Source organism: Canis aureus, chromosome 35 (assembly GCF_053574225.1).
Source record: "Canis aureus isolate CA01 chromosome 35, VMU_Caureus_v.1.0, whole genome shotgun sequence".
NCBI classification, from domain to species: Eukaryota; Metazoa; Chordata; class Mammalia; order Carnivora; family Canidae; genus Canis; species Canis aureus.
In genome coordinates this window covers 1,211,563-1,234,818 of record NC_135645.1, presented here as the reverse complement: position 1 = coordinate 1,234,818, position 23,256 = coordinate 1,211,563, and the positions used below count along the sequence as shown (strand labels likewise).

The 23,256-nt window shown below is 34.2% G+C and overlaps 1 protein-coding gene across 28 annotated transcripts in view; it reads right to left on the bottom strand.

The window, feature by feature from the left end:
• Nucleotides 1–23,256, bottom strand: part of DLG1 (discs large MAGUK scaffold protein 1) — a 236,920-nt gene that overhangs the window by 138,956 nt on the left and 74,708 nt on the right. For 22 of the 28 annotated variants that reach the window (XM_077883967.1, XM_077883970.1, XM_077883977.1 and 19 more), the window contains one exon: nt 11,476–11,640. In XM_077883967.1, coding sequence (XP_077740093.1) covers nt 11,476–11,640 — 165 coding nt within the window. Of the gene's footprint in view, nt 1–1,434; nt 1,966–11,475; nt 11,641–23,256 lie in introns of those variants that run through there. The other 6 variants (XM_077883988.1, XM_077883990.1, XM_077883991.1 and 3 more) reach the window with 4 other exon arrangements.

Sequence of the window (23,256 nt, the reverse complement as noted above, 5' to 3'; positions counted from 1 at the left end):
AGATGAATTATGTATTAGTAGTAGTGTGTATATACAAATACACTACTGTGTATATATATATAAACTACATTGAAATTTTTAAAAGTTTTTAGCACATCTTTTTCTACTGACCATGGAAATTATCATTTAATATTAATTTGTAATGAATTAACAACACCAAGCCTTAGTCTTTGCATGCTTTTTTGGTATGTGTAATTGTAGTCAAAATCAAGTTCAAGTATTCAATCTAAGAGTTAAATCATATCCTTGCTTCAGAAGAAGTTTTGATTATAACTAACATCAGTGCCTTCATAACAATTAATGACTCTCCTTAGCCCAGTAATTCCTTTTTCTCAAACATGTAAGAAAAATAAGTATAATATCTTACTCAAAAAAATCTGACATTATTTTAAAATCAAAACTACTGAAAGACAATTCTGGTAACCAAAAGCAAGAAACTGTTGACAGTTTATATTTATTGTGCTGCTTATTATTTTTAAAAGGTGATTTTAAAGAAATTTATTCTAAAAAGCACAATATGTGTATAAATTTTATTATTACTGATGTCAAAGGACAAAAGCAATCCCTTTGTTTTTAAATTAGACTATTTCTTATCCTTTCATAAATATCTATTGAAACTATTTTAAAATATGAATAGTCCCCTAATCTCCTTTAATGCCAAATAAATATTTCACTTAATTATTTTCTACTTCCCCCACTATTTTCACTACTCATTTCCTCAAAAAGACTTGGTTTTATGTGATTTCTTTTTTAAATTTGGGAGATTTTTAGTGCTTGCTCATCTTTTTAAAAAATGTCAACTATTTGGAAAAATATTCCTACGTTGTGTAATTACACAAGTTTAATGCTTTTAAATTAATCCTAGATAATATATATTTATAAAAACCGAAGGATTCATTAAATGCCTTGAATAAACCATAATCTAGTAGAACTTTGTAAATATATGTAGCAAAAGTCAACTGTATTCAATTTATTCTCAAAACACTAAAAAATAAAAATCTTTCAAATTATCTTGTTTCTTTACCATAACAATCTCCTGAAGGTTATCTAATGACATACAAAAGCTAAACAAATAGGTAATTTTTGGTTAGACATCATACTGCATAGCATTTAACAGTCTAAAAATAAGGAGACAAGCATTATTAATTTACATTGTAATTTATGTATTAATGATTTGTATTTTTAGAGAAATCCCTCAACAGAATCAGAGATTGTTTTGTTTGGTATTACATAAGAGCAAAAGGGAAAGTATTTTTTGTTTCCCCTTTCATGCTGAAGACCTAAATAGACGGACTGAAAACATACATTTCTGCGCATCCAAGGTTTCAGTGCATAAGACTCTATTTTTAATAATCAGAAATCTATATTAATACATTTGCAAAGCAAACGTAAACCAAAATATATTGAAAATAATTTCAACAAGTGGTATGTTACCTGGGTGGAGCTGGTGGCTACCGAGATGCAGTCAATAAAGCTGTGTCTTCGAGTGAAAAATGCAACTATCTGCTGCCAGCGTGAAGGTTCTGGCTCAGCTTGCAGTTCATCTGATGAGCCCTTTTTTGCCCAATGTTTCTGCTTTGGGCCTACTGAGCCATGGCTAGAGCTAGTATTGCCTCCTCGACTGGCGCGAGAGTATAGAAGTGTGTTGTTCCCGAAAATGTAATTCATCTCTGCAGCCCTGCAGGTGGTTGCCAAGCAGGCTTACTTCTCTACCAGCTGCTGAGTGGTGAATGATCAGTAAAAACTGCAGCTAGAATTACAGCAGCATCACTTGTAGATCAGGGAAAATAAAAACCTTGAAAAATGATGCTCATTTTCTCTGTAATTTCTTCCCATGAAAGAGCTTGTATCTTCCTTCTGTACCTGTTAGTTCTATGATGGCTGAGTTTATATTTGCAGACAAAAAAGACGGCATAAGGTTGATGTCTTTCTCATGATTATTTTTTCACCAGCGTCTGCAGGAATCAAAAGCTGTTCTTTTGTTAGCTGATAACTAGACGGAATGAAATCCAGGAAGTGAGGTCGATTAGCAGGTAAAGAAGGATGTTATAAACACTGGACTACCAAGACCATTCGGGGCTGCCTGATTTAATGCACAGGGTGGGAAAAACTCTGGATTATGAAGTTTCAATCACAGTCTGTAGTAAAAGCCAATGGCATCTTCACTGCTTAAATAATTATAAATATGAACTGAATTTAAAAATACAAGAAGACTCTCTTGCCAATAGTTATGACTGTTTAAATAATTTTAATAAAGGAGGCTTTGTCATTCACATATAAATTTCCACATCAGGAAGGAGCTCACATTAATTAGATTCTAAGTTTTTTTTTTAAAAGGTATTTACATTCAACTCTGAGGATCTAATGCTAGAGTAAAATCCATGTAAAATGTGGCATGATCATTTTATATAATATACTGGTTCTTAATGCTTTGATAATTGTTGAATTATCACCATCATCTTTCTCATACATTATAAACACTAAGATAAGCAAGTCACGGACTTTTTAAAATGCAAAAGAATTAAAGGTAAATTTTTTGTTTTATAACCAGCAAAGCATTTTTATCCAACACTACATAAATAATACTCTGGGGTTCACTAAATAATATTGTTTGATTACTAGATAGACATTTCCTAATATCTAATATATCTAAGTCTGTGTTTCTCAACATAATAGTCTACCTCAGAATCACCTAGGATGCTGGTTAAAATACAGACTGGTATCCCCTCCTCATCAGAATGTTTTAGGGTAAGAGGGATCTTGAAATTTTCATTTTTAAAAAGACCCCTAAGTGACTCTTAAGCAACCTCAAGCTTAAGAGCCACAGACTCCTAAGTCTGTCCTGTTAACACTGCTACATTAGCATACAACATATGGTCATTTTAAAACAATATATGAATAAAAATGTTACTTGATAATTTACTAATGGTTGACTAATTTAGTTTTCAAATTGATACAAGCACATCCCAAGTCCCAATCTTGACCATATTACTTTTTCAGATGTGGACTGATAACAAAAACTTACTTATTATGTGTTTACCAGCACCAGCTAAATGCAGCCTATTAGAAAGTAGTATTGGCAAACTATGACCTCCAGGTCCACTGCAAATCCTGATTCAGCAAGCAAAGATGCTAATACCCTCTCTCTTATTCCATCCCTAAGATACAGATAGATACCCAACAAGGGTTGATTGTCACGTGGGACTCTTGAGAGCTAAGATGCTTTGTGACAGAGATTACAGCACAGTTTGGTGCTTCTTCCCTAGGCCTCTGCAGATAGTAGCTGGCAATTTTGTGACCCTAGACGGATTGGTCCTGTCCATTTAGGGGCAAGGAAACAGAGGAAAATACAAAGGGTAAACAGAGAATCAAGAATCCTCTAAAGGGGGCAGCCCAGGTAGCTCTGTGGTTTAGTGCCGCCTTCAGCCCCGGGCCTGATCCTGGAGACCCTGAATCGAGTCCCACATCAGGCTCCCTGCATGGAGCCTGCTTCTCCCTCTGCCTGTGTCTCTGGCTCCCTCTCTCTGTTTCTCATGAATAAATAAATAAAATCTTTAAAAAAAAAAAAATCCTCTAAAGGAAAAATACTAAACCTCCTAAAAAACAAAACAGTAATATGGACCAGGTACTTAATAAACAACTGATTCGTGTAGTTTATACGAATGCTCCAGTAATTTTTTTGGCCCCAAAAGATGTACCTTGTGAACCATGTCTGATGAAAACCTGAAATGGGGGGGATCCTAGAAGTAACAGAGGCTCTGTTATTATAGATTGGTATGGATGAGGATAGTGTACACAAATGCTGAATGCAAATTTCCTACTCACACTGCAAACAATAAAAACATACACAATGAATAGTAAGCCATTTGTGTACAGAGATTTCTTATCCTAAAGCTGACAGGGGACCTAAGTACTTTTCAGTGCACAGACTTCCTATTCAAATCCATTGACAAAGCAACTCCGAGTTTTGAGAAAAGTTTCTTTATGAAAATAACCAATAACCTGTGCTACAAAATTCTAGCATCATCTCATCCATTACCCAGTAGTCAATACATGCAAAGCCATATGTAAATCACAAATGGTTTCATATGATTTGATTGGGAGATGAAAGGTGATCAATTCCTCACTGATTTCTACTTTAGAATAGCCCTACTCATATAGCAGAGTTGAAAAATAAACTCTATTCCATTAAAACAAAATTTAAGCTCATTATTGAATCTGGAAAGTTTATTTAAAATAATGAATAAAAAAATACACAATGTCAAAATCAGTGAATAACTATTAACATTTTAGTATGATTTAAATATTCTTTTTCTGTATAGTTCAACTTTTTTTCACAAATGATAGTATTATCTATACTAGAACTCTAAACAATAAAGCTTAAGTAGACTGAGTACATCCATTCAGTGGATTATTATTGTTATCATTATATAATCTAAAAGTAACGAATATACTATAAATGCAACATAACGGATTTTCCTTACACTCTTATCTTTATGATCTGGCCTATTCAATTTCAAAATGTGCAACTATACTAATATAAGACTTCAAAAAATTTTTTTCTACTCAATTTATTTAAACAAGACAAAAACCATACAGTTCACCCACTTTTCCTACTCCCCTGCCTCATATAACCAACCACCAATCTTTTGTCCACATTATAAAAGATATCACTGGTATTTGTCTTTCTCTGACTTATTTCACTTAGCATGATACTCTCAAGGTCCATCCATGTTGTCCCAAATGTCAAAATTTCATTCTCTTTTACCGCATATACAATATTTTCTTCATTCATTCTTCCATTGATGGATACTTAGGTTGTTTCTATCTTGGCTCCTGTAAATAATGCTGCAATGAACATGGAGGTGCATATACCTTTTTGAATTGGCATTTTCATTTTCTTCAAATAAATACAAAGAAGTAGATTTGCTGGGTCATATGGTAGCTTTATTTTCAATTTTGAGAAACTCCTATACTATTTTCCCCAATGGTTTCATCAATATACATTCCCACCAACAGTGCATGAGGGCTTCTTTACTGCACATCCTTGCTGATACTTACTATTTCTTGTCTTTTTGTTAATAATCATTCTAACAGGTGTGAGGCAGTATCTCGTTGTGCATTTCCCTGATGATTAATGAAGTTGAGCATCTATGTTTTCATATATCTGCCGGCCATCTGTGAGTCTTCTTTGGAAAATTCTATTCAGATCTTCTCGCATTTTTAAATAAAATTGTTCAGTTTTTTGCTAGGAGGTTGTATTAATTCTTAATGTATTTTGGATATTAGCCCTTTATCAGATATATGATTTGTCATTATTTTCTCCCATTCAGTAGTATGTCTTTTCTTCTTGGTGGCATGGCTTCCCTTGCTGTGCAGAAGCTTTTTAGTTTGATGTAGTCCCATTAGTTTGTTTTTGCTTTTCCTGCTTTTGCTTTTGGTGTCAGATTCCAAATATCATTACCAAGACCTATGTCAAGGAGATTGCTGCCTATGTTTTCTTCTAGGAGTTTTCTCCTAGGATAAGACTAAGCTGAGAAGATTTATGACACAGACTGGTTATTTGCTTAGAAAAACTCTGCTCATATATATATATATATATATATATATATATATATATACACAAATCCTTCTGTAAGAGCACCATCTTGTGGTCAAATCATATGCAAGCTATAAGCTTACCTTAATACACCAGGGCCATCCAAAAAAGCTAAGATAAAATTTAACATTTTAATATATTCCAGAGATGTAAAAACAAAATTGATTTCAAAAAAGTACCCATTAATATACTCAAAATGGGAAGGATTCTATATTCAACAGGCATGTATTTGCTTATGTCTATCTTTCTGCTGCCCTCAAGTCATATAATATTTGAAAAACTACCAACTAGTGCTGGTGACCTTATTTGATAGTATACTCAGTATGACTGTATGAAATGTATCCAGGCTAGGAGACATACTTATTTAAAATAATTATCTGCTCACACACTCTGTTCTATCTTTGATTTCAAGTCCTGCTTAATTAACTATGTTTACTTTGCACATACTGATCGGAACATAATTTTCCCTGCCATTGAAAACAAAAGCCAAATATGAATTCTTTAATTTCCTCAATGTTCAACACAACATCCCGTAATAAGCAGAGCACCTACTCTCTTCTTTGTCACTTCACCCTGATTTAAATCTATTTTAAAATAGGCTCAGTTTTATTTGTTTGATTTACTGTTCTGACCATTTTCCCTAATTCCCAGTTCAATTTCAATTTTAGGAATCCTGACACTGTTATTATTATTATTATGATATACTATCATATTCGTAACTATTTAAAATTAAGCTTTCTTTAAAGAATTCTTATATACCATAAAAATTTACGCACCGCATCCTTTTCTTCCACACAATTTTTCACCATTATATTGCCAATTTCTTCCTTGAAACTGCCCAGCTCTGGCAAAAAAGCTTCCCTTTCAGAGTCTTAAATCATAGTACCTTTAGGCCAAATAAAACCTGAATAAAGTAACTTTCAATCACTATCTTATTTCATTATTTCAGTAATGAGAATCAGCACCAGTTCCACAAGAACCTGATAGATTATTTCATAGTCCATTTCATGGTGGCAAACCCTTCACAGGGCCACTTATCAGCTTAGGACTGAGGCCCCCATTTGCTAACAGTTCCCTAAGCTACAGTACCATAAACCTTCCTGCATTTTTACAGTTTCCTCTGATTATCACCCTGCTACTATACTTATTTGCTTCAGTAACTGGCTCCTCCTCTGAACTGGCATCTTGTCCACACCTTTAATACCCTGTCCAAATGTCAATTTTCTTTTTTTCAGAATACTCCAAATTTTTTTCTCTTTATATCTCTCCATAAAAAATACTAATCACTGAAATCTAACAAAGCTATTAGCATAGATGTTTAATAAATGTTTACTAAATGTAGTTCTTACCTGATAAACAAAACTAATATTTTAACAGATGTTTTTTTCCCAAAAATCATATAATCAACTTTATCAAAAGTTTAAAAAATTTTACACCTGACAAGTCAATGCAGAAGTTCACATCTGCCAGAGACTCATACTGGCTATAGGTGCATTCAATCTTAAGCAATGGCCATGATCAACCATGAAGGCTTTACATGGATTTTTAATCTTTACCACAACCTTCTTCATTGTTGTGAAGATGAAGCTAGCTTCATTGTGAAGCTTACTTTCTATAGGAAACAGACAATAGGTACATAAGTGAACAAATAATCTAGTTTGTCTTAAACCTCTTTAACAGTGACCATGAGGGGCAGCCCCAGTGGTGCAGCAGTTTAGCGCCACCTGCGGCCCAGAGCATGATCCTGGAGACCTGGGATCGAGTCCCACATTGGGCTCCCTGCATGGAGCCCGCTTCTCCCTCTGCCTGTGTCTCTGCCTCTCTCTCTCTGTGTCTCTGTGTTTCTATGAATAAATAAATAAAATCTTTAAAAAAAAAAGAAAAAAGAAAAAAACAGTGACCATGAGCACTGAATCCAAGGGCCAGAGGCTATCAATCTTCTCCTGAAATGAAATTAACAGGACTCCTCATTTTTACTTTAAGTTGTCAATTTGCTAAAATGTTCACCAGTTTGTTTACATTCAGCTTTTAAAATGGAGGTGGGACTCTTACTACCCACACTCCTGTCAGAATCTGTACACATGGAAGTAACTACCAAAACACTCTACCCAAAAGAGTGAGGAGTTGAGTGTGTGCAAACTGGCTTTGCATAGTGTGTAACAATCAGAATGACCAGAAACACAAAACACCAGAAACAAAGAATTATACTAACCTGGGAGAGTTTCTTGACTAAAGTTATATGTTAATTCAGTCGAGAGAAAATAGGAATAGACAAGAACAGCATATAAAGCAGGACAGTGCTTAGAATTCAAGTGTTTTAAAGTCCTGTTATTCAGAACGAGGACAGAAGATATCTATTAACTTCAGATTTTAAGTCTTTTTACAGCTTTAAGTTAAAAATTATATTAAAATTTCTAGGATAATCATTAAAAGAAAAGAAACAAGTAACTTCCAAGCATATATGATGAAAAATCTATGATGAAAGATATGAAAAGAATAAAGGTCTCCTATTGAGATAGAGAAGCTGAAAGAACTACATTTTAGAAAGCCTCCATTTCTGTTTTTCTGCTAGGCCCCATTTACTTATGTTCCATATTTTGCATTTCAGTAAAAATCAAAGAAGTTATGTTCCCAATCTAAGGAGGGGAAGCAAGAAAGCTAATCATTCTCTGAAGTTTGTCCTAGGCCCCCAAACACCTGATAACATCTAAGAAGAGTCGAATCCCAAACATGTTCCAGGACATTAGCTTTGAAAAAACTGCGGCTGACACTAGTATCAATACCTTCTAACTTCAATGATTTATAAAGTAACACCTGTTATTCACCTGTTATTCGCCTCTGATTGGACCCTACCCAGGATTCCTGAAGGAACACCTATTCTGGACCCTTTCCAATACAATCCCTGGGCCCCACATGATAAAGAGACTCATTCTCCTTTCCCTTCAGAGTCTTCCAGACACTCTACTTGCTATTCTCTGTCACTTCTTCTTTCACTTTCTCCAGCTTATGTTTGATTTCTATCCTGCATGAAGCCAAGCACTCTCTTGGCTGGTCCTGCAGGACACCCCCTTCTGGGATGTCAGATCCAGACTGCCTGTATCATTATGTTTAAAAATTAAGAAACATACTTCTAAATAACTCATAGAGCAAAAGAAAATCACAATAGGGAATAAAAGAAAATGTTAGAACGATAAAAAACATTACATGTTATAACTTGTGAGATAAAGTAAAATGGTTTGTGTGGGGGTTTTTTTTGTTTTGTTTTGTTTTAGATTTTATTTATTCATGAGAGACACAGAGAGAGAAAGGCAGACACACAGGCAGAGGGAGGAAAAGCAGGCTCCAGGCAGGGACCCTGATGTGGGACTCGATCCCAGGACTCCAGGATCACGCCCTGTGCCAAAGGCAGGCGCTAAACTGCTGAGCCACCCAGGGATCCCAGTAAAGTGGTATTTAAAGAAAAGTTTACAAAATCAAATATTATTAGAAAAGGCTAATACTATTATAATTAGCAAACAACTTAAATCAGGAAACCAAAACAAACCAAAAAACCCAAACAGAATACACTCAAAGAAAGAAGAGAAAAAAATAATAATGGTAAGGAAGGGAAGAAAGAGAAAAGAACAGTCTCTGTCACTAATAGCCAACCAAAATTTTCTTCTCTGTATCTCTCATTTTGTCTTGCAAGGTAAGATCAGCTTGCTTCTACCAAACACAACCTTAATTTATATGTAGGCTATCCATACATTTATATTTATAGATGTGCATGAACACATGTTATGCAGGTAAAGTACGTGTGAAAACAGGGAGGGTGGGGATCGCAGCACATGGGGGAAGGAACCAAGAAGACTTTTTGAAAAAGAGATGAATCTCTGAAAAAAACATTATTTGGCAAGAATGATCAAGGGGGAGCACCTGGGTGGCTCAGCTGGTTAAGCGCCTGCCTTTGGCTCAGGTCATGACCCTGGGATTGAGTCCTGCATCATTAGGCTCCCTGCTCAGTGGGGAGTCTGCTCCTCCCTCTCCCTTTACCCCTCCCCCCTGCTCATACTCACATACTCTCTCTCAAATAAAATCTAAAAAAAAAAAAAGAAAAAAAGACTGATCAAGGGGAAAAAAAAACAAGGCACAAATAAACATTATTAGGAACAAAAAAAGGGGGCCATACCTAAATAAGCTATAGACAAAACTCCCATGATATTAATATTTTGAAATAAATATAAAATGGACAAATTCCCAGAAGAAATAACCTAGCAAAAGTATTAACAGAAAATCTAAATGGTACTATAACCATCAAAATATTTACTAGAAATAAGAAATGATCCCCCAGAGAGAATTATAAAACAAAGGTTAAGTTTTACTAGGAAAAAATTATCCTTACTTACAATACATACAACCAACAAATGATTAGTAACCAGAGTATATAAAGAACTTGTAGGGGCACCTAGGTGGCTCATCTGGTTAAGTGGCTGACTACTGATTTCAACTCAGGTCATGATCTCAGAGCCCTGGGATCAAGCCCCATCTTGGGCTCCATACTCAGAGCAGAGTTTGCTTAAGGATTCTCTTTCTCTCTCCCTCTGTCCTTCCCTCTACTTGCTGCTCTAAATAAATAAATCTTTAAAAAAAAAAAAAAAAAGATTGTACAGATTAGTAAAAAGAATTAAGGACAAAAATGAGCGAAAATCTTCAGAGGTTGTATCACAGAATAGAAAACCTGAATAACCAATAAATACATTGCTGCTGGAATGTAAATTATATAACCACTTGGAAAGATAAGTATACACAAGCACAAAGATAGGTATACATAACCTAGTTGTTTTTTTTAGAAGAGAATCTTTTTTTTTTTGTTTTTAAGATTTTATTTATTTATTCATGAGAGAGAGAGACAGAGGCAGAGACACAGGCAGAGGGAGAAGCAGGCTCCATGCAGGGAGCCCGATGTGGGACTTGATCCCGGGACTCCAGGATCACGCCCTGAGATCAAGGCAGATGCTCAACCGCTTGAGCCACCCAGGTGTCCCCATAACCTAGTTTTTAACAACACTTTCTATATTAGTAATATTCTGAAAATAATTCAACATCCATCAAAAGTAAGATAAATTATAATAGTAAGAGAAAAAAAATCCTGGAGCAGTGAAAACAATCTCAGAAATGTAATGCTGAGCCAAAAAGTCAAGTTCAGATTATATACAGTATAATCCATTTATATAAAATTTAAGATGGGCAAAATAAACAATATATTGACTGGAGATCTAAATATGTGGTAGAGCTTTATAAGAAACCAGGATTGTGGTTATTTCTGAGGGGAGTTAATATTAATACTCTTTCTTTCTCTATATCTAATAATATTTATTTCTTAGTTTTAGAAGATTTTATTTATTTATTTGAGAGAGAGAGAGAAAGAGAGTGCCAGCACACAAGCTGGGGGGGGGAGGGGGGGAGAAGCAGAATCCCTACTGAGCAGGGAGCCTGATGCAGGGCTTGATCACAGGACTCTGGGATCATGACCCGAGCCAAAGGCAGACAATTAACTGAATGAGCCACCCAAGCACCCTATACCTACTAATATTCAAAACATTTAAAAAATATTTCATTGTGAAGTATTTGAAATATTACAGTTATTTCCTTTTGTTTAGGCTTCAAGATAGCATCATTAGGCTTCAAGATAGTATCACTGAATAAAATTCATTTATAAAATATATCTTTAAAAATGTTTTTAGAATGCTAATAAATATTATGAAATTCCTTCTAACTAATAAACCATCATCACCAAGGGGTAAAAATTCTACACAAAAGAAGAGTTCTCTCTGAGCATGAGCTATACTAGGAACAAAAGTAATATAGAGTTCATAGCAACAAAGTTATCATCTTACCTTTATTGGTGAAATATGAGAATGGGAAACAAATCCATGGACATTCTCAATTTCTGACAGGTTCTTCTCTGAGACATGAACTAATTCCGGACCTATCACCTCATTAGTGATTTGTGGAGATATGTGCTCTTGAGGGGGTGTGTCTTCATCCTGATACCGGTATTTCTGTAAAGAAAATGATTAAATATGAAAATATCCTGAAAAGCAAAGTGAGTTCAATTCAAATCATGGTTTAATGAAGCCAAATACTCAATAATATTTAACTATATGAAAAGTGTATTGTATGGCTTAATACATAAAGTCTGAGAGAAATAGGCTTCCATTTTAAAGTCATGCCAATTTTTAATAAAATTATTTGATTATTAAAAATAATTCAGATTATAAGAAGATGGCCGAGTAGGAAGCACAAAGAATTTGTCTTTCCACTTAGACAACAATTACACAGGCAGAATCTGCCTAAACTATTCTGGAACTCTGGAGTCTGTTGAAGGCCTACAACTTCTAAGGGAGAAAGTTGGGATGTAAATTGTAATTGCTTCAGGTTAACTTCACCATTTGTATTCATCATAGCTGATACTCACCTAATTTTTACAATAGGTAAAAATTAACTCAAAATGGATCAAGGATCTAAATGTAAGACCTAAAACGGTAATACTCTTAAAAGAAAACATGGTACACAAAAGCTTCAGGACATTGCATTTGGCCATGATTTCTTGGGTATGACACAAAGGCACAAGTAACTAAAGAAGAAACAAACTGGACTTCATAAACATTTTAAAATTTTGCATATCAAAAGACACTCTCCACAGAGTAAAAGTAACTGGCAGAATGAGAAAGTTTTGCAAATCTAAAGGATTAATATCCAAAATATACAGAAAACTAAAATTCAACAAAAAACCCTCAAACAACTCAATTCAAACATAGGCATTAAACCAGAGAATGAGAAAGTTTTGCAAATCTAAAGGATTAATATCCAAAATATACAGAAAACTAAAATTCAACAAAAAACCCTCAAACAACTCAATTCAAACATAGGCATTAAACCAGAGAATCCTCTAAAGTAAATGAATGGATAAGCACATGAAAAGATGCTCAACATAACTAATTATTACAGAAATGCAAGTCAAAACTATTAGATATCACCTCAGACCCATTAGGATGATTCCTATTAAAAAAACAGAAAACATGGAGATCCCTGGGTGGCTCAGCGGTTTAGCGCCTGCCTTTGGCGCACAGCGTGATCCTGGAGTCCCGGGATCAAGCCCCACATCGGGCTCCCTGCATGGAGTCTGCTTCTCCCTCTGACTGTGTCTCTACCTTTCTCTCTCTGTGTCTCTCATGAATAAATAAATAAAATCTTTAAAACAAAAAACAGAAAACAAGTGTTGGTGAGAATACTGAGAAACTGGAACACTCGTGCATTTTTGGGAATGTAAATCGGTACAGCCACTGTGGAAAGAAGGATGGTGGTTCCTCAAGAAAGTAAAAATAGAATTACCATATAAATCCAGCAATTCCACTTCTGGGTATACACCCAAAAGAATTGGAAGCAGGGTCCTGACGAGAGATTTGTATACCCATGTTCACAGTAGCATTACTCACAATAGCTAAAACATGGAAGAAACCCAAGTGTTCATCAATGGAGAATGAATAAGCAAAATGTGGTATATACATACAATGGAGTGTTTTCAGCCTAAGAAAAAAAAACCTGCAATATGTTACATGAGATGAAACCTTGTGAACATTATGCTAAATGAAATAAGCCAGTCACAGAAAGACAAATACTGTGTAATTCCACTTATATGAAGTACTCAGAGTACAGCTGATTCTTGAACAAGGGGTCAGGGTCACCAATCACCTACACAGTCAAAACTCGGTGTCTAACTCTGACTCCCCCAAAGTTTAACTACTAATAGCCTACTACTGATTGTTTATTAACATGAACACTTAACACATATTTTATGTGTCATATGTATGATATACTGTATTCTTACAGTAAGTCTAGAAAGAAGATAAGAAAATCATAAAGGATAATTATGATATAGTTATAATTTTCTAATCATGAAAACACTAGTATCAACATACATTATACATTCATAAATACTTTTAGTGTTTTTAATATAAGTTATGCAGTTCATCTGTGAGTTTTTTCAAACTGCTGCAAATCTCTAAAAGATTTTCCCATGTATTTATTTGAAAAAAGCTGTATATATCAGGAGACCTGGCAGTTGAAAACCATGTTGTTCAAGGCTCAACTGTAGTCAAAATCATAAAGATCTAAAGTTATAATGGTTGTTGCCAGGGGCTGCAGGGAGGGGAGAATTTTGACATTATTTAATAGAGTTTCACTTTTATATGATGAATACAGTTATGGGGATGGATGGTTCTAATGGTTACACAATCAGGTGAATGAATGTATATTCATACCACTGAACCATAAACTTAAAAATGGTTAAATGGTAAATTTTTTGTAATCTATACTTCATTACAAAAAAGAAAAAAGTTTAGTAATTCAGAACTAGGTGAACAAGAAACCTGAATAATGATTTGCTCATCTCTAAACCCAATGTCAGCTGAATGCTGTATTTCTAAATACACAATTGGTTAAGTGAAGTAAAAATGAAAAGCCAAAGTTGTTTGGCTAAAATTAGTTTGGTTTTCTTATTCAGTTAACTAGTATAAAAACGAAAAAGTCTTTTCAAATTTTAATTGAATATTAGTCCATTAGGGAACGGTATTTTGCTTTCATCTACAAGAGAATCTTTGTCTCTAACTCTCTCACACACATATAATTCTGTGCAATCTATTTTTAAAGGAACATAATTTTAAGAAAACCAAATCTACCTTACCTCTTACACAAAAGTAAAGGAAATCATAATTATAGGAACGAGAAGAAAATAAAAGTATATTTTTCAACTCAGGCTGAGAATGTGTATGCATTAACACCAAACCAAAATAAACTGTAATATTCTCTCCTCCCCCAAGAAACACACTTATAAAGAAAAAGACACAAACGAGCCAAAATAAATTTTATAAAAACCAAAAAATTATTAGCCACTATTAGCTACCCTTATAAATCATTTTAAAAAACATAGCAAACATAATAATGGGGTATTTCTCTTTACCTACTGATATGGTTCACACATGAATGTTCCTTTATTTACCATTCTCAAGAAGACTAAAAAAAAAAAAAACACTGGTTTTCTATCATCCTCTTAAAGTAATTAAGAGGTTTTTAGATATTACTAAATGCAATCCTGATCAAAATGCTCTCTGCCTTTTTTCAGCACTTGACAAGATGATGGCCCTAATATTCACATGGAGTTGCAAAAGGCCCAGAACAGTCAAAATAATCTTTAAACAGAAGAAAAAAGTGGAGGACCCACACTTCCCAATTTCAAAAACATTCTACAAAGCAGTATTAATCACGATTGTGATACTGGTGCAAAGACAGACACGTATCAACAGCACAGAATTAAGTAAGAGTCCAGAAATACATCATCATATTTATGGTTAACTGATGTTCAACATGGGTACCAAGAGAATTTAATGGGAAAGCATAGTCTTTTTTTTTTTTTTTAAGATTTATTTATTTATGATAGACATAGAGTGAGAGAGGCAGAGACACAGGCAGAGGGAGAAGGCTCCATGCTGGGAGCACGACATGGGACTCAATCCCGGGACTCCAGGATCGTGCCCTGGGCCAAAGGCAGGTGCTAAACCGCTGAGCCACCCAGGGATTCCCAGCATAGTCTTTTCAACAAATGATGCTGAGACAACTGGATGCAAAATAATTAAATAAGACCTCATTCTAACACTACGTATAAAAATTAATTCAAAATGGATCAAGCCCTAAATATGAGAGCTAAAGCATAAAACTCTTAGAAATAAACACAAATATACATTTTAGAAACTTGGATTCAACAGTGGTCTCCCACGTACAACGACAAAAGCACAAGCAGATAAATTTGACTTGATATAAATGAGAAACTTTTGTTCATCAAAGGGTGTATCAAAAAAGTGAAAAGATAACCCTCAAGATGGGAGAAAATGTTTCCAAATCATGTATTTGATAACATATCTAGAATACATAAGGTATCTGGTAAGTCTCCTGAATACATAATGAATTCTTACAACTCAACAATAAAAACTCCAATTTTCAAAATGGCAAAAGATTTAAACACATTTTTCCAAAGAAGATAAACAAATGGACAATAAGCACATGCAAAGATGTTCAACATCATTAGTTATCACAGAAATGCAAATCAAAATCACAATGAGCTATCACTTCACATCCACCAGAATGGCCATAATCAAAAAAACTGATGATAATAATAATAATAATACACATTGATGAGGATGTGAAGAAACAGGAACTGTCATTGCTGGGGGGAATATAGCCATTCTGGAAATAGTGAAGCCATTCTGGAAAACAGTTTGGCAGTTCCTCAAAAGGTAAAAAGAGTTACCATATGACGAGTAATGTCACTCCTACATATATATCCAAGAGAATTGAAAAGGTGCATCCACATAAAAATTTGCACACAAATATTCCTAGTATTATTATTCATAATAGCCCCAAAGTGGAAACCAATCCAAATGTTTATCAATTTATAAATGGATAAATAAAATGTGGTATATTCATACAATAGAACATTTAGCTATAATAAGTAATTAAGTATTTATACATTTTACAACATGGAACTTTGAAAATATTACGCTAAGTGAAAGAAGAAAGATACAAAAAGCCATGTACTGTATAATTCCATTTATATGTAACGTTTGGAATAGGCAAATTCATAGAACCAGAAAGTAGATTAGTGATTTTCAAAGACTTGGGAAAGGGAGAAATGGAAATCAACTGCTAGTGAGTTAGGAGTTTCTGTTTGGGTCATGAAAATGTTCTGGAATTAGTGAGGATGGCTGCACAACCTTGTGCACAGAACTATACAATTTAAAAGGATTAATGTTATGGTATGTGAATATGTTAATTTAAAAATTATTAAAATGTTATTATAGGAGCTCCAGGGTGGTTCAGGTGGCTATGCAGCTGCCTTCAGCTCAAGTTATGACTTTAAAGTCCTAGGAATTAAGGGATTAAGCCTCGCATCCAGCTCCCTGCTCAGCAGGGAGTCTGCTTCTTCCTTTCCCTCTGTTCCTCCCGCATTCGTTCTCTCACTCAAATAAAATTGTTTAAAAAATTTAAAATAATAAAATATCACTATAAATGGATGGATTACACATTAGCTAATTGGCTTAAACTCAGTGCAAATATCCTTTTGAAAGCTCAAACTGTCTTATTTATAGTCAGTAGGAATCTCCTAAACTCTGAGTCCCCTTACACCTGGCACATTTTTTAAAAAAAGATTTTATTTATTTATTCATGAGAGACAGAGAGAGAGGCAGAGACATAGGAAGAGGGAGAAGAAGGCTCCATGCAGGGAGCCTGATGTGGGACTCAATCCCAGGACCCTGGGATCATTACCCAAGCCAAAGGCAGATGCTCAACCACTGAGCCACTCAGGTGCCCCTATACCTGGCAATTTTAAGAACACAACAATATACGGTTCCCAGAAAGAGAATTCAGTTTTTTATTAATGATTCAAAAAAGGGATTGCTTGAGGTACAAGGAAAGTATTGAGAAAGTATTTCCAAGTAGCTTTCCAGGCCCACCATTAATTACATTGCACAGTATTATTCATCTGCACTTCTTATAATTTAAAGGTTGATTTCAACCAATTACCAAAAAAATTTAACACTGAAAATTTCATATAAAACCAGTTTGCTAATACAGAAGAATGCACAGAACTAAGCCTCCTACAAGGATGGTCTAACTTAGCTAACACTTATACTAGAAAAGAATTAGCTAGCGATGAAGGAGGGAGATTCAAAAATGACAATAAGAACATTCTAAATACCCATTTAGAAATTTCCCCATTGTTTTCTATGTCTTTAAGGTTGGTATCTTCAGTATCAAACCTTCCATTGCTCTTAATCTTGGTTAACAATATTGGCAACATTACTTACTGACTGCTGCGACTTGAAAACTATTTTTTTAAAGATTTATTTATTTATTTATTCATAGAGATGCAGAGAGAGAGAGAGAAAGGCAGAGACACAGGCAGAGGGAGAAGCAGGCTCCATGCAGAGAGCCTGATGTGGAACTCGATCCAGGATCAGGCCCTGGGCTGCAGGCGGCGCTAAACCGCTGCGCCACTGGGGCTGCCCCTTGAAAACTATTTTAATTTGGAATGTAAGTATGTTACTACTTCACTGCTGTCACATATTTTTCAGAAATGTTTCTTAATCAGTTTTCTGATAATGGAAAACATGCAGATTCCTGAATCTATTAGAAAATTTAAAATGGCTGAAATTAAAATTAAAAAGGTACTAAATTACTAGTATAAGGTTTTTAAATTAATGCTGATCAGTAGAATAAACATAGTTGTTAGTTTGTAAATGTCCTCTTACCTACCTTCTCAATCTATAAATACTTGTTGTTCTTGTAATAAATTAAAAAGAAATATTTTGCACCATATATGCTTTCCTAGCATTGTTCCCCAACATACTTGTTACAAGAAAAACAGTAAGACATCAGCATTAAGTGCCGTGGTGAGCTTTAATGTTCATTTCTAAAACAGATGAAAATTATGTGTTGAGGAATGCAGAGACAGAACCACCACCAATTTGGAACCCAATTTCTAAATTTCAATAAAAACTTACATGCTGGGTTGGTACAGTGGGTGTTTGTAAATATGGGGATAAATAAAACTTAAGATGTTGATACAAATATTTCAAATATTTGTTAAAATTCAATGGTAAAGACCTGTTTAGAAAGAACACCCACAAATCATTAGGAGAAGAAATTAAAAGGAAGAAAGGCAGGCAGGCATGCAGGAAAAGGTTGAAACTAAAAAGTTAGGAAATGGGAAGAAAGTTAAAATACATGAATGAAAACTACAATAAGTATAAAATATGGGAAAAATTAAAAAATGAATGATTATAATAAATGTAAATGTATTATAAGTACTTTTAAATTCTATCAAGAAATAGCTCATTCCTGCATTCCTGAGGACATGGAAAGCTTCTAAATTCATTACACAGTTTACAGAACCTTAAAACAAACCAATCTTACTTCAAATATGAAGACAAAGATATTTTATTATTTTTTTTGACAAAGATATTTTAGAAGGAAAAGCAGCAAATTAAATACAATGGTTCATGTATTCTTTTTTTTTTTGACCATATGAACAGATCGAAGTTCATATGATCATCTTAAGTAGATGCTTAAAGAACAATCTAAGTATCTGCCACAATGTTAAATCCATTCCTAATTATGGCAGTAGGGTGGGAACCATCCTTATTAATAGAGAAAAAAAACATTTAAAGCATCTACCGGCAATCATCAAATTTAATTATGAAACATTAAAAGCATTTCTACAAAGTGAAGATCAAGGCACTATCATTAACATTTTTCTAGCATTTCTAAATTATATTCTAAAAGCAAAAAAAGAAAAGGTGCAACTAGGTGGCGCAGTCAGTTAAGTGTCTGCCTTCAGCTCAGGTCATGATCCCAGGCGCTCCCTGCTCAGCCACAAGGCTGCTTATCCCTCTCCCTCTGCCCCTCCCTCCACTTATGCTCTCTTGCTCTTTCTCTCTCAAATAAATAAAACCTTAATATATATATCTTTCTAAAACTCCTCCCCCAAATTGCAACAAAGAAAATTGCAAAGAGCTGTGAGCATTTTTCAGAAGAACTGTTCAGAGTTTTAATCAGTTTCTTGAAGAGATTTGGGATAATTAAGTAAGTTTGGGGGGGGGGGAATGGAGAGGAAGGGCCAAGAGCTGCTGTACCTATCAGAGAAAGACCCAGAATGATCACGTTTAGATATGCTACAGAAGCAATGGCTGGGGCAGCCCCAGTGGCTCAGTGTTTTACTGCTGCCTACAGCCCAGGGCCTGATCCTGGAGACCTGGGATCGAGTCCCATGTCAGGATCCCTCCGTGGAGCCTGCTTCTCCCTCTGCCTGTGTCTCTGCCTCTCTCTCTCTCTCTCTCTGTCTCTCATGAAAAAATAAGTAAAATCTTTAAAAAAAAAAAAAAAAAAAAAGCAATGGCTAATTGTAAGGTGGGGAAGGGAAAATACGTGTATGAATACTGTGTGTAAGAATTTTAAAATACAATATATAAATAAGTCATTCTTATGTAATGAGAAATTACAGATGGAAAAAAGGTAAAATCTGATAGTCATTATACTAGTCATAACTTCCACTTCACCTATTAAATTACAACTACGAAGAACAAAAACTTGAATTTTAAAATGATCAATTCTAGAACAATCGAATAGAAAAAAGAGGTATTTTTCTTATTTAAAATTTTTTGCTTAAAAGGAAACTATTTTGTAGTTTCAAAATTTACTATTTATGAATAGTAAAGATCTAAATTTCCACTTCATAAAATATTTAGAAAACTTTATCACAATCTATTTTTATGCACTTTTGGAAAACAAAAAAAAATTGAAAAAAGGTGTCTCTTATAATCAATGAAATACATTCATTTAAAACCACAGAAATGTTCTATATTCCTTCTCAAAAAGCATTACTTCAACTTTTTGGATCTTTAACAGCTACAAATCATTATTTTCAAGAGTTAAAATATACTTTTAAGTTTCAAGGTCAAAATAAATGGCCTCAGAGACAAAGACATAGGGATTTAATTTTGAAGTTCAGGCAGCCTAGAGCCACAGCACAAATGACTGAAAATGCTGGCAACCTTAAAAGTGGACCACCTTATATAAACTTTTATTTTTGACAAATATCGGACAGTACTGTATTTTTCTTATGATTTTCTTAATAATTTAGTTTTCTCTAGCTAGTTTACTGTAAGAATACAGTATATAATGCATATAACATACAAAACATGTTAACTGTTTATCAGTAAGGCTTCCTGTCAACAGTAGGCTATTATGTTTTTGAGGAGTCAAAGTTATGTAATTTTCAATTGTGCACAGTTCTGTGCCTCCCACCACTGCCAAATTTAATATCCTTTTAGCCACCCAAAAAGTCAACATTCTAGTTAATGGAAAAACACTAAAGTCATTCACATTAAAGTTAGCAATAAGGAAAAATACCACTATCATAACTACTGCTAACACTGCCTAGGAATTCTAAGAAAAAAAAATTAAGATACACAAAAATTATAAAGAAAATAAAATGATCACAATTTGTAGACAAACTAATGGTAACCCCAGAAAACCCAAGAGAAATGCAGAAAAACTGTAAATTCTGTTAGCTATCCAATCAGAAATGAATGTATAGAAATCAATAGTTTTAAGTCAGGGATTTATAAACTATTTTGACCTACTGTCAAAATTGACTTGCCGCCTGTTTTTTGTAATTAAAGTTGTACTGTAACATAGCTATACTCATTTGTAATATATGTATTGATTATTGTTATTTGGAGGCTGCTTTTGAGTTGCTTTCTCAATACAATGATGTTGCCGAGAAGTTAATGGCTCGCAAGGCCTAAAATATTTACTTTCTGGCCCTTTATAGAAAAGTTTGCTGACCCCCAATTTAAATTTATATAAACAGGGATGCCTGTGTGGCTCAGTGGTCTGCATTCCACTCAGGGCATGATCCCAGGTCCTGGAATCGAGTCCCACATCAGGCTCCCTACAGAGAGTCTGCTTCTCCCTCTGCCTATGTCTCTGCCTATCTCTCATGAATAAATAAATAAAATCTTTAAAAAATAAATAAACTTATACAATCAATCAGATGACAGAATGAAATAAAAGACTGCAACAGAAATGAAAAACATAAAACATCCAGGAATAAATACATTTGAGGTATTCAAATGTCCCAACTACCAAGTGGAAAAAGAAGACATAACATGTTCTTGGGAGGAAGAAATCAACTTCGAGATATTATCTCTCATCCTAGCTTTTAAAATATTTTTAACATGATTCCAACAGAGAGTAACAAGAAATTTATTCATTTATTTAAACGCTTATACATTTATTTAGAAGAGGTAACTAAAAATTCATGAAAACTAACCAGCATAAAAAGAAAAAAGCTAGATATAAGGAGTAATGAGTGTGAATTATCTTCAACAAATTTTTAAATTTATTATAAAACCTTGATCATTAAAACATGGTATTGCTGATGGGTGAACAGAAAGTTCAGTGAAAAAAAGAAAAAAAAATCAGTACTTTATATTAATAGAATTTTAGTACTATTTGATAAAGGTAACATTTCCAACCAATATCACAGGATTAAAGATAGATTATTCAATAAATAAACAAAAGGAAAAATGGGTAGCTATAACATAAAAATTTCCAAATGCATGAAAAGATTTTTTAAATGCGAACATAAAAACCCAAGATTCTTCTAGCCAAATCTTTTATAACTACAGTTTAGAGATTCATATAACTATATTATAAAATGAAAAGGTCATTCTAAAAAACATGACTTCTAAATATGATCAGGTATATGGGTGCGTGGGTGGCTCAGCTGGTTAAGCATCTGCCTTCAGGTCAGGTCGTGATCTCAAGGTCCTGGGATGGAGGTACGCATAGGGCTCCCTGCTCAGCAGGGAGTCTGCTTCTCTCTCTCTCCCCCTCTGTGGACGCACACTCTATCTCGAATGAATGAATGAATGAATGAATGAATAAATAAATAAAATCTTTTTAAAAATGTATGACAGCTATCAAAAGGTAAAAAATCAAGAGTGAAATATTTGTAACATTAATCCAAAGGACTAATTCCACAAATATATATGAAAAACCTCAAAACCCTATGAAAAAGAAAACCTTCCAATTTTCTCTCCTACACCTGGGAAGGAATATAATAAGTATACACATAACTTGTTTTACTAGGCTTCACTTTATTATGCTTTGCAGACACTGAGGTTTTTGTTTTTATTTTTTATTTTTTAATTTTTATTTATTTATGATAGTCACAGAGAGAGAGAGAGAGAGAGAGAGAGAGAGAGAGAGGCAGAGACATAGGCAGAGGGAGAAGCAGGCTCCATGCCTCCATGCACCGGGAGCCCGATGTGGGACTTGATCCCGGGTCTCCAGGATCGCGCCCTGAGCCAAAGGCAGGCGCTAAACCGCTGCGCCACCCAGGGATCCCCAGGTTTTTGTTTTTAAACAAAGTTTATGGCAATCTTGGTCAAGCAAGTCTACCTGGTGATATTTTCCAATGGCAATTGCCCACCCTAAAGAAAAAGAGATTTCAAAATGATAAAAATCTAAGTCCCCAAGAAGATATAACCACAAATGTGTGTACCTAAGAGACCCAGCCTTAAAATACACTATCAAAGCACAAATAATTAAAGGGAGAAACAGACAATTCCATAATCTTAGTAAGAGATTTTAAACTCCTTGATCAGCAACTGACAGGAACTATACAACTATCAGGAGAGACAGACAATCTAAACAAACTGTCAACCTTTATAGTAAACTATTCTTAACAAATGAAGAAAATGTATTCTTTTGGGGCACGTTATATGTCCGCCAAGAGAAACCATATGCTAGGCCATAAAACAAAATGCAAATTTAAAAGGACCGAAATCACAGAGTATATTCTCTGACCAAAACAGAATTAACTTGGCAACAAATAAGATATCTAGTCAAACTTTTAATATTTGAACATTAAGCAATACACTTCTAAAAAACTTATAAAAAGAAGCTTAAGAGGAAAATTAGAAATATTTCAGAACTGAATGATAATGAAAACAAAACATTAAAATTTGTAGAATGAAGCTAAAGCAGTACTG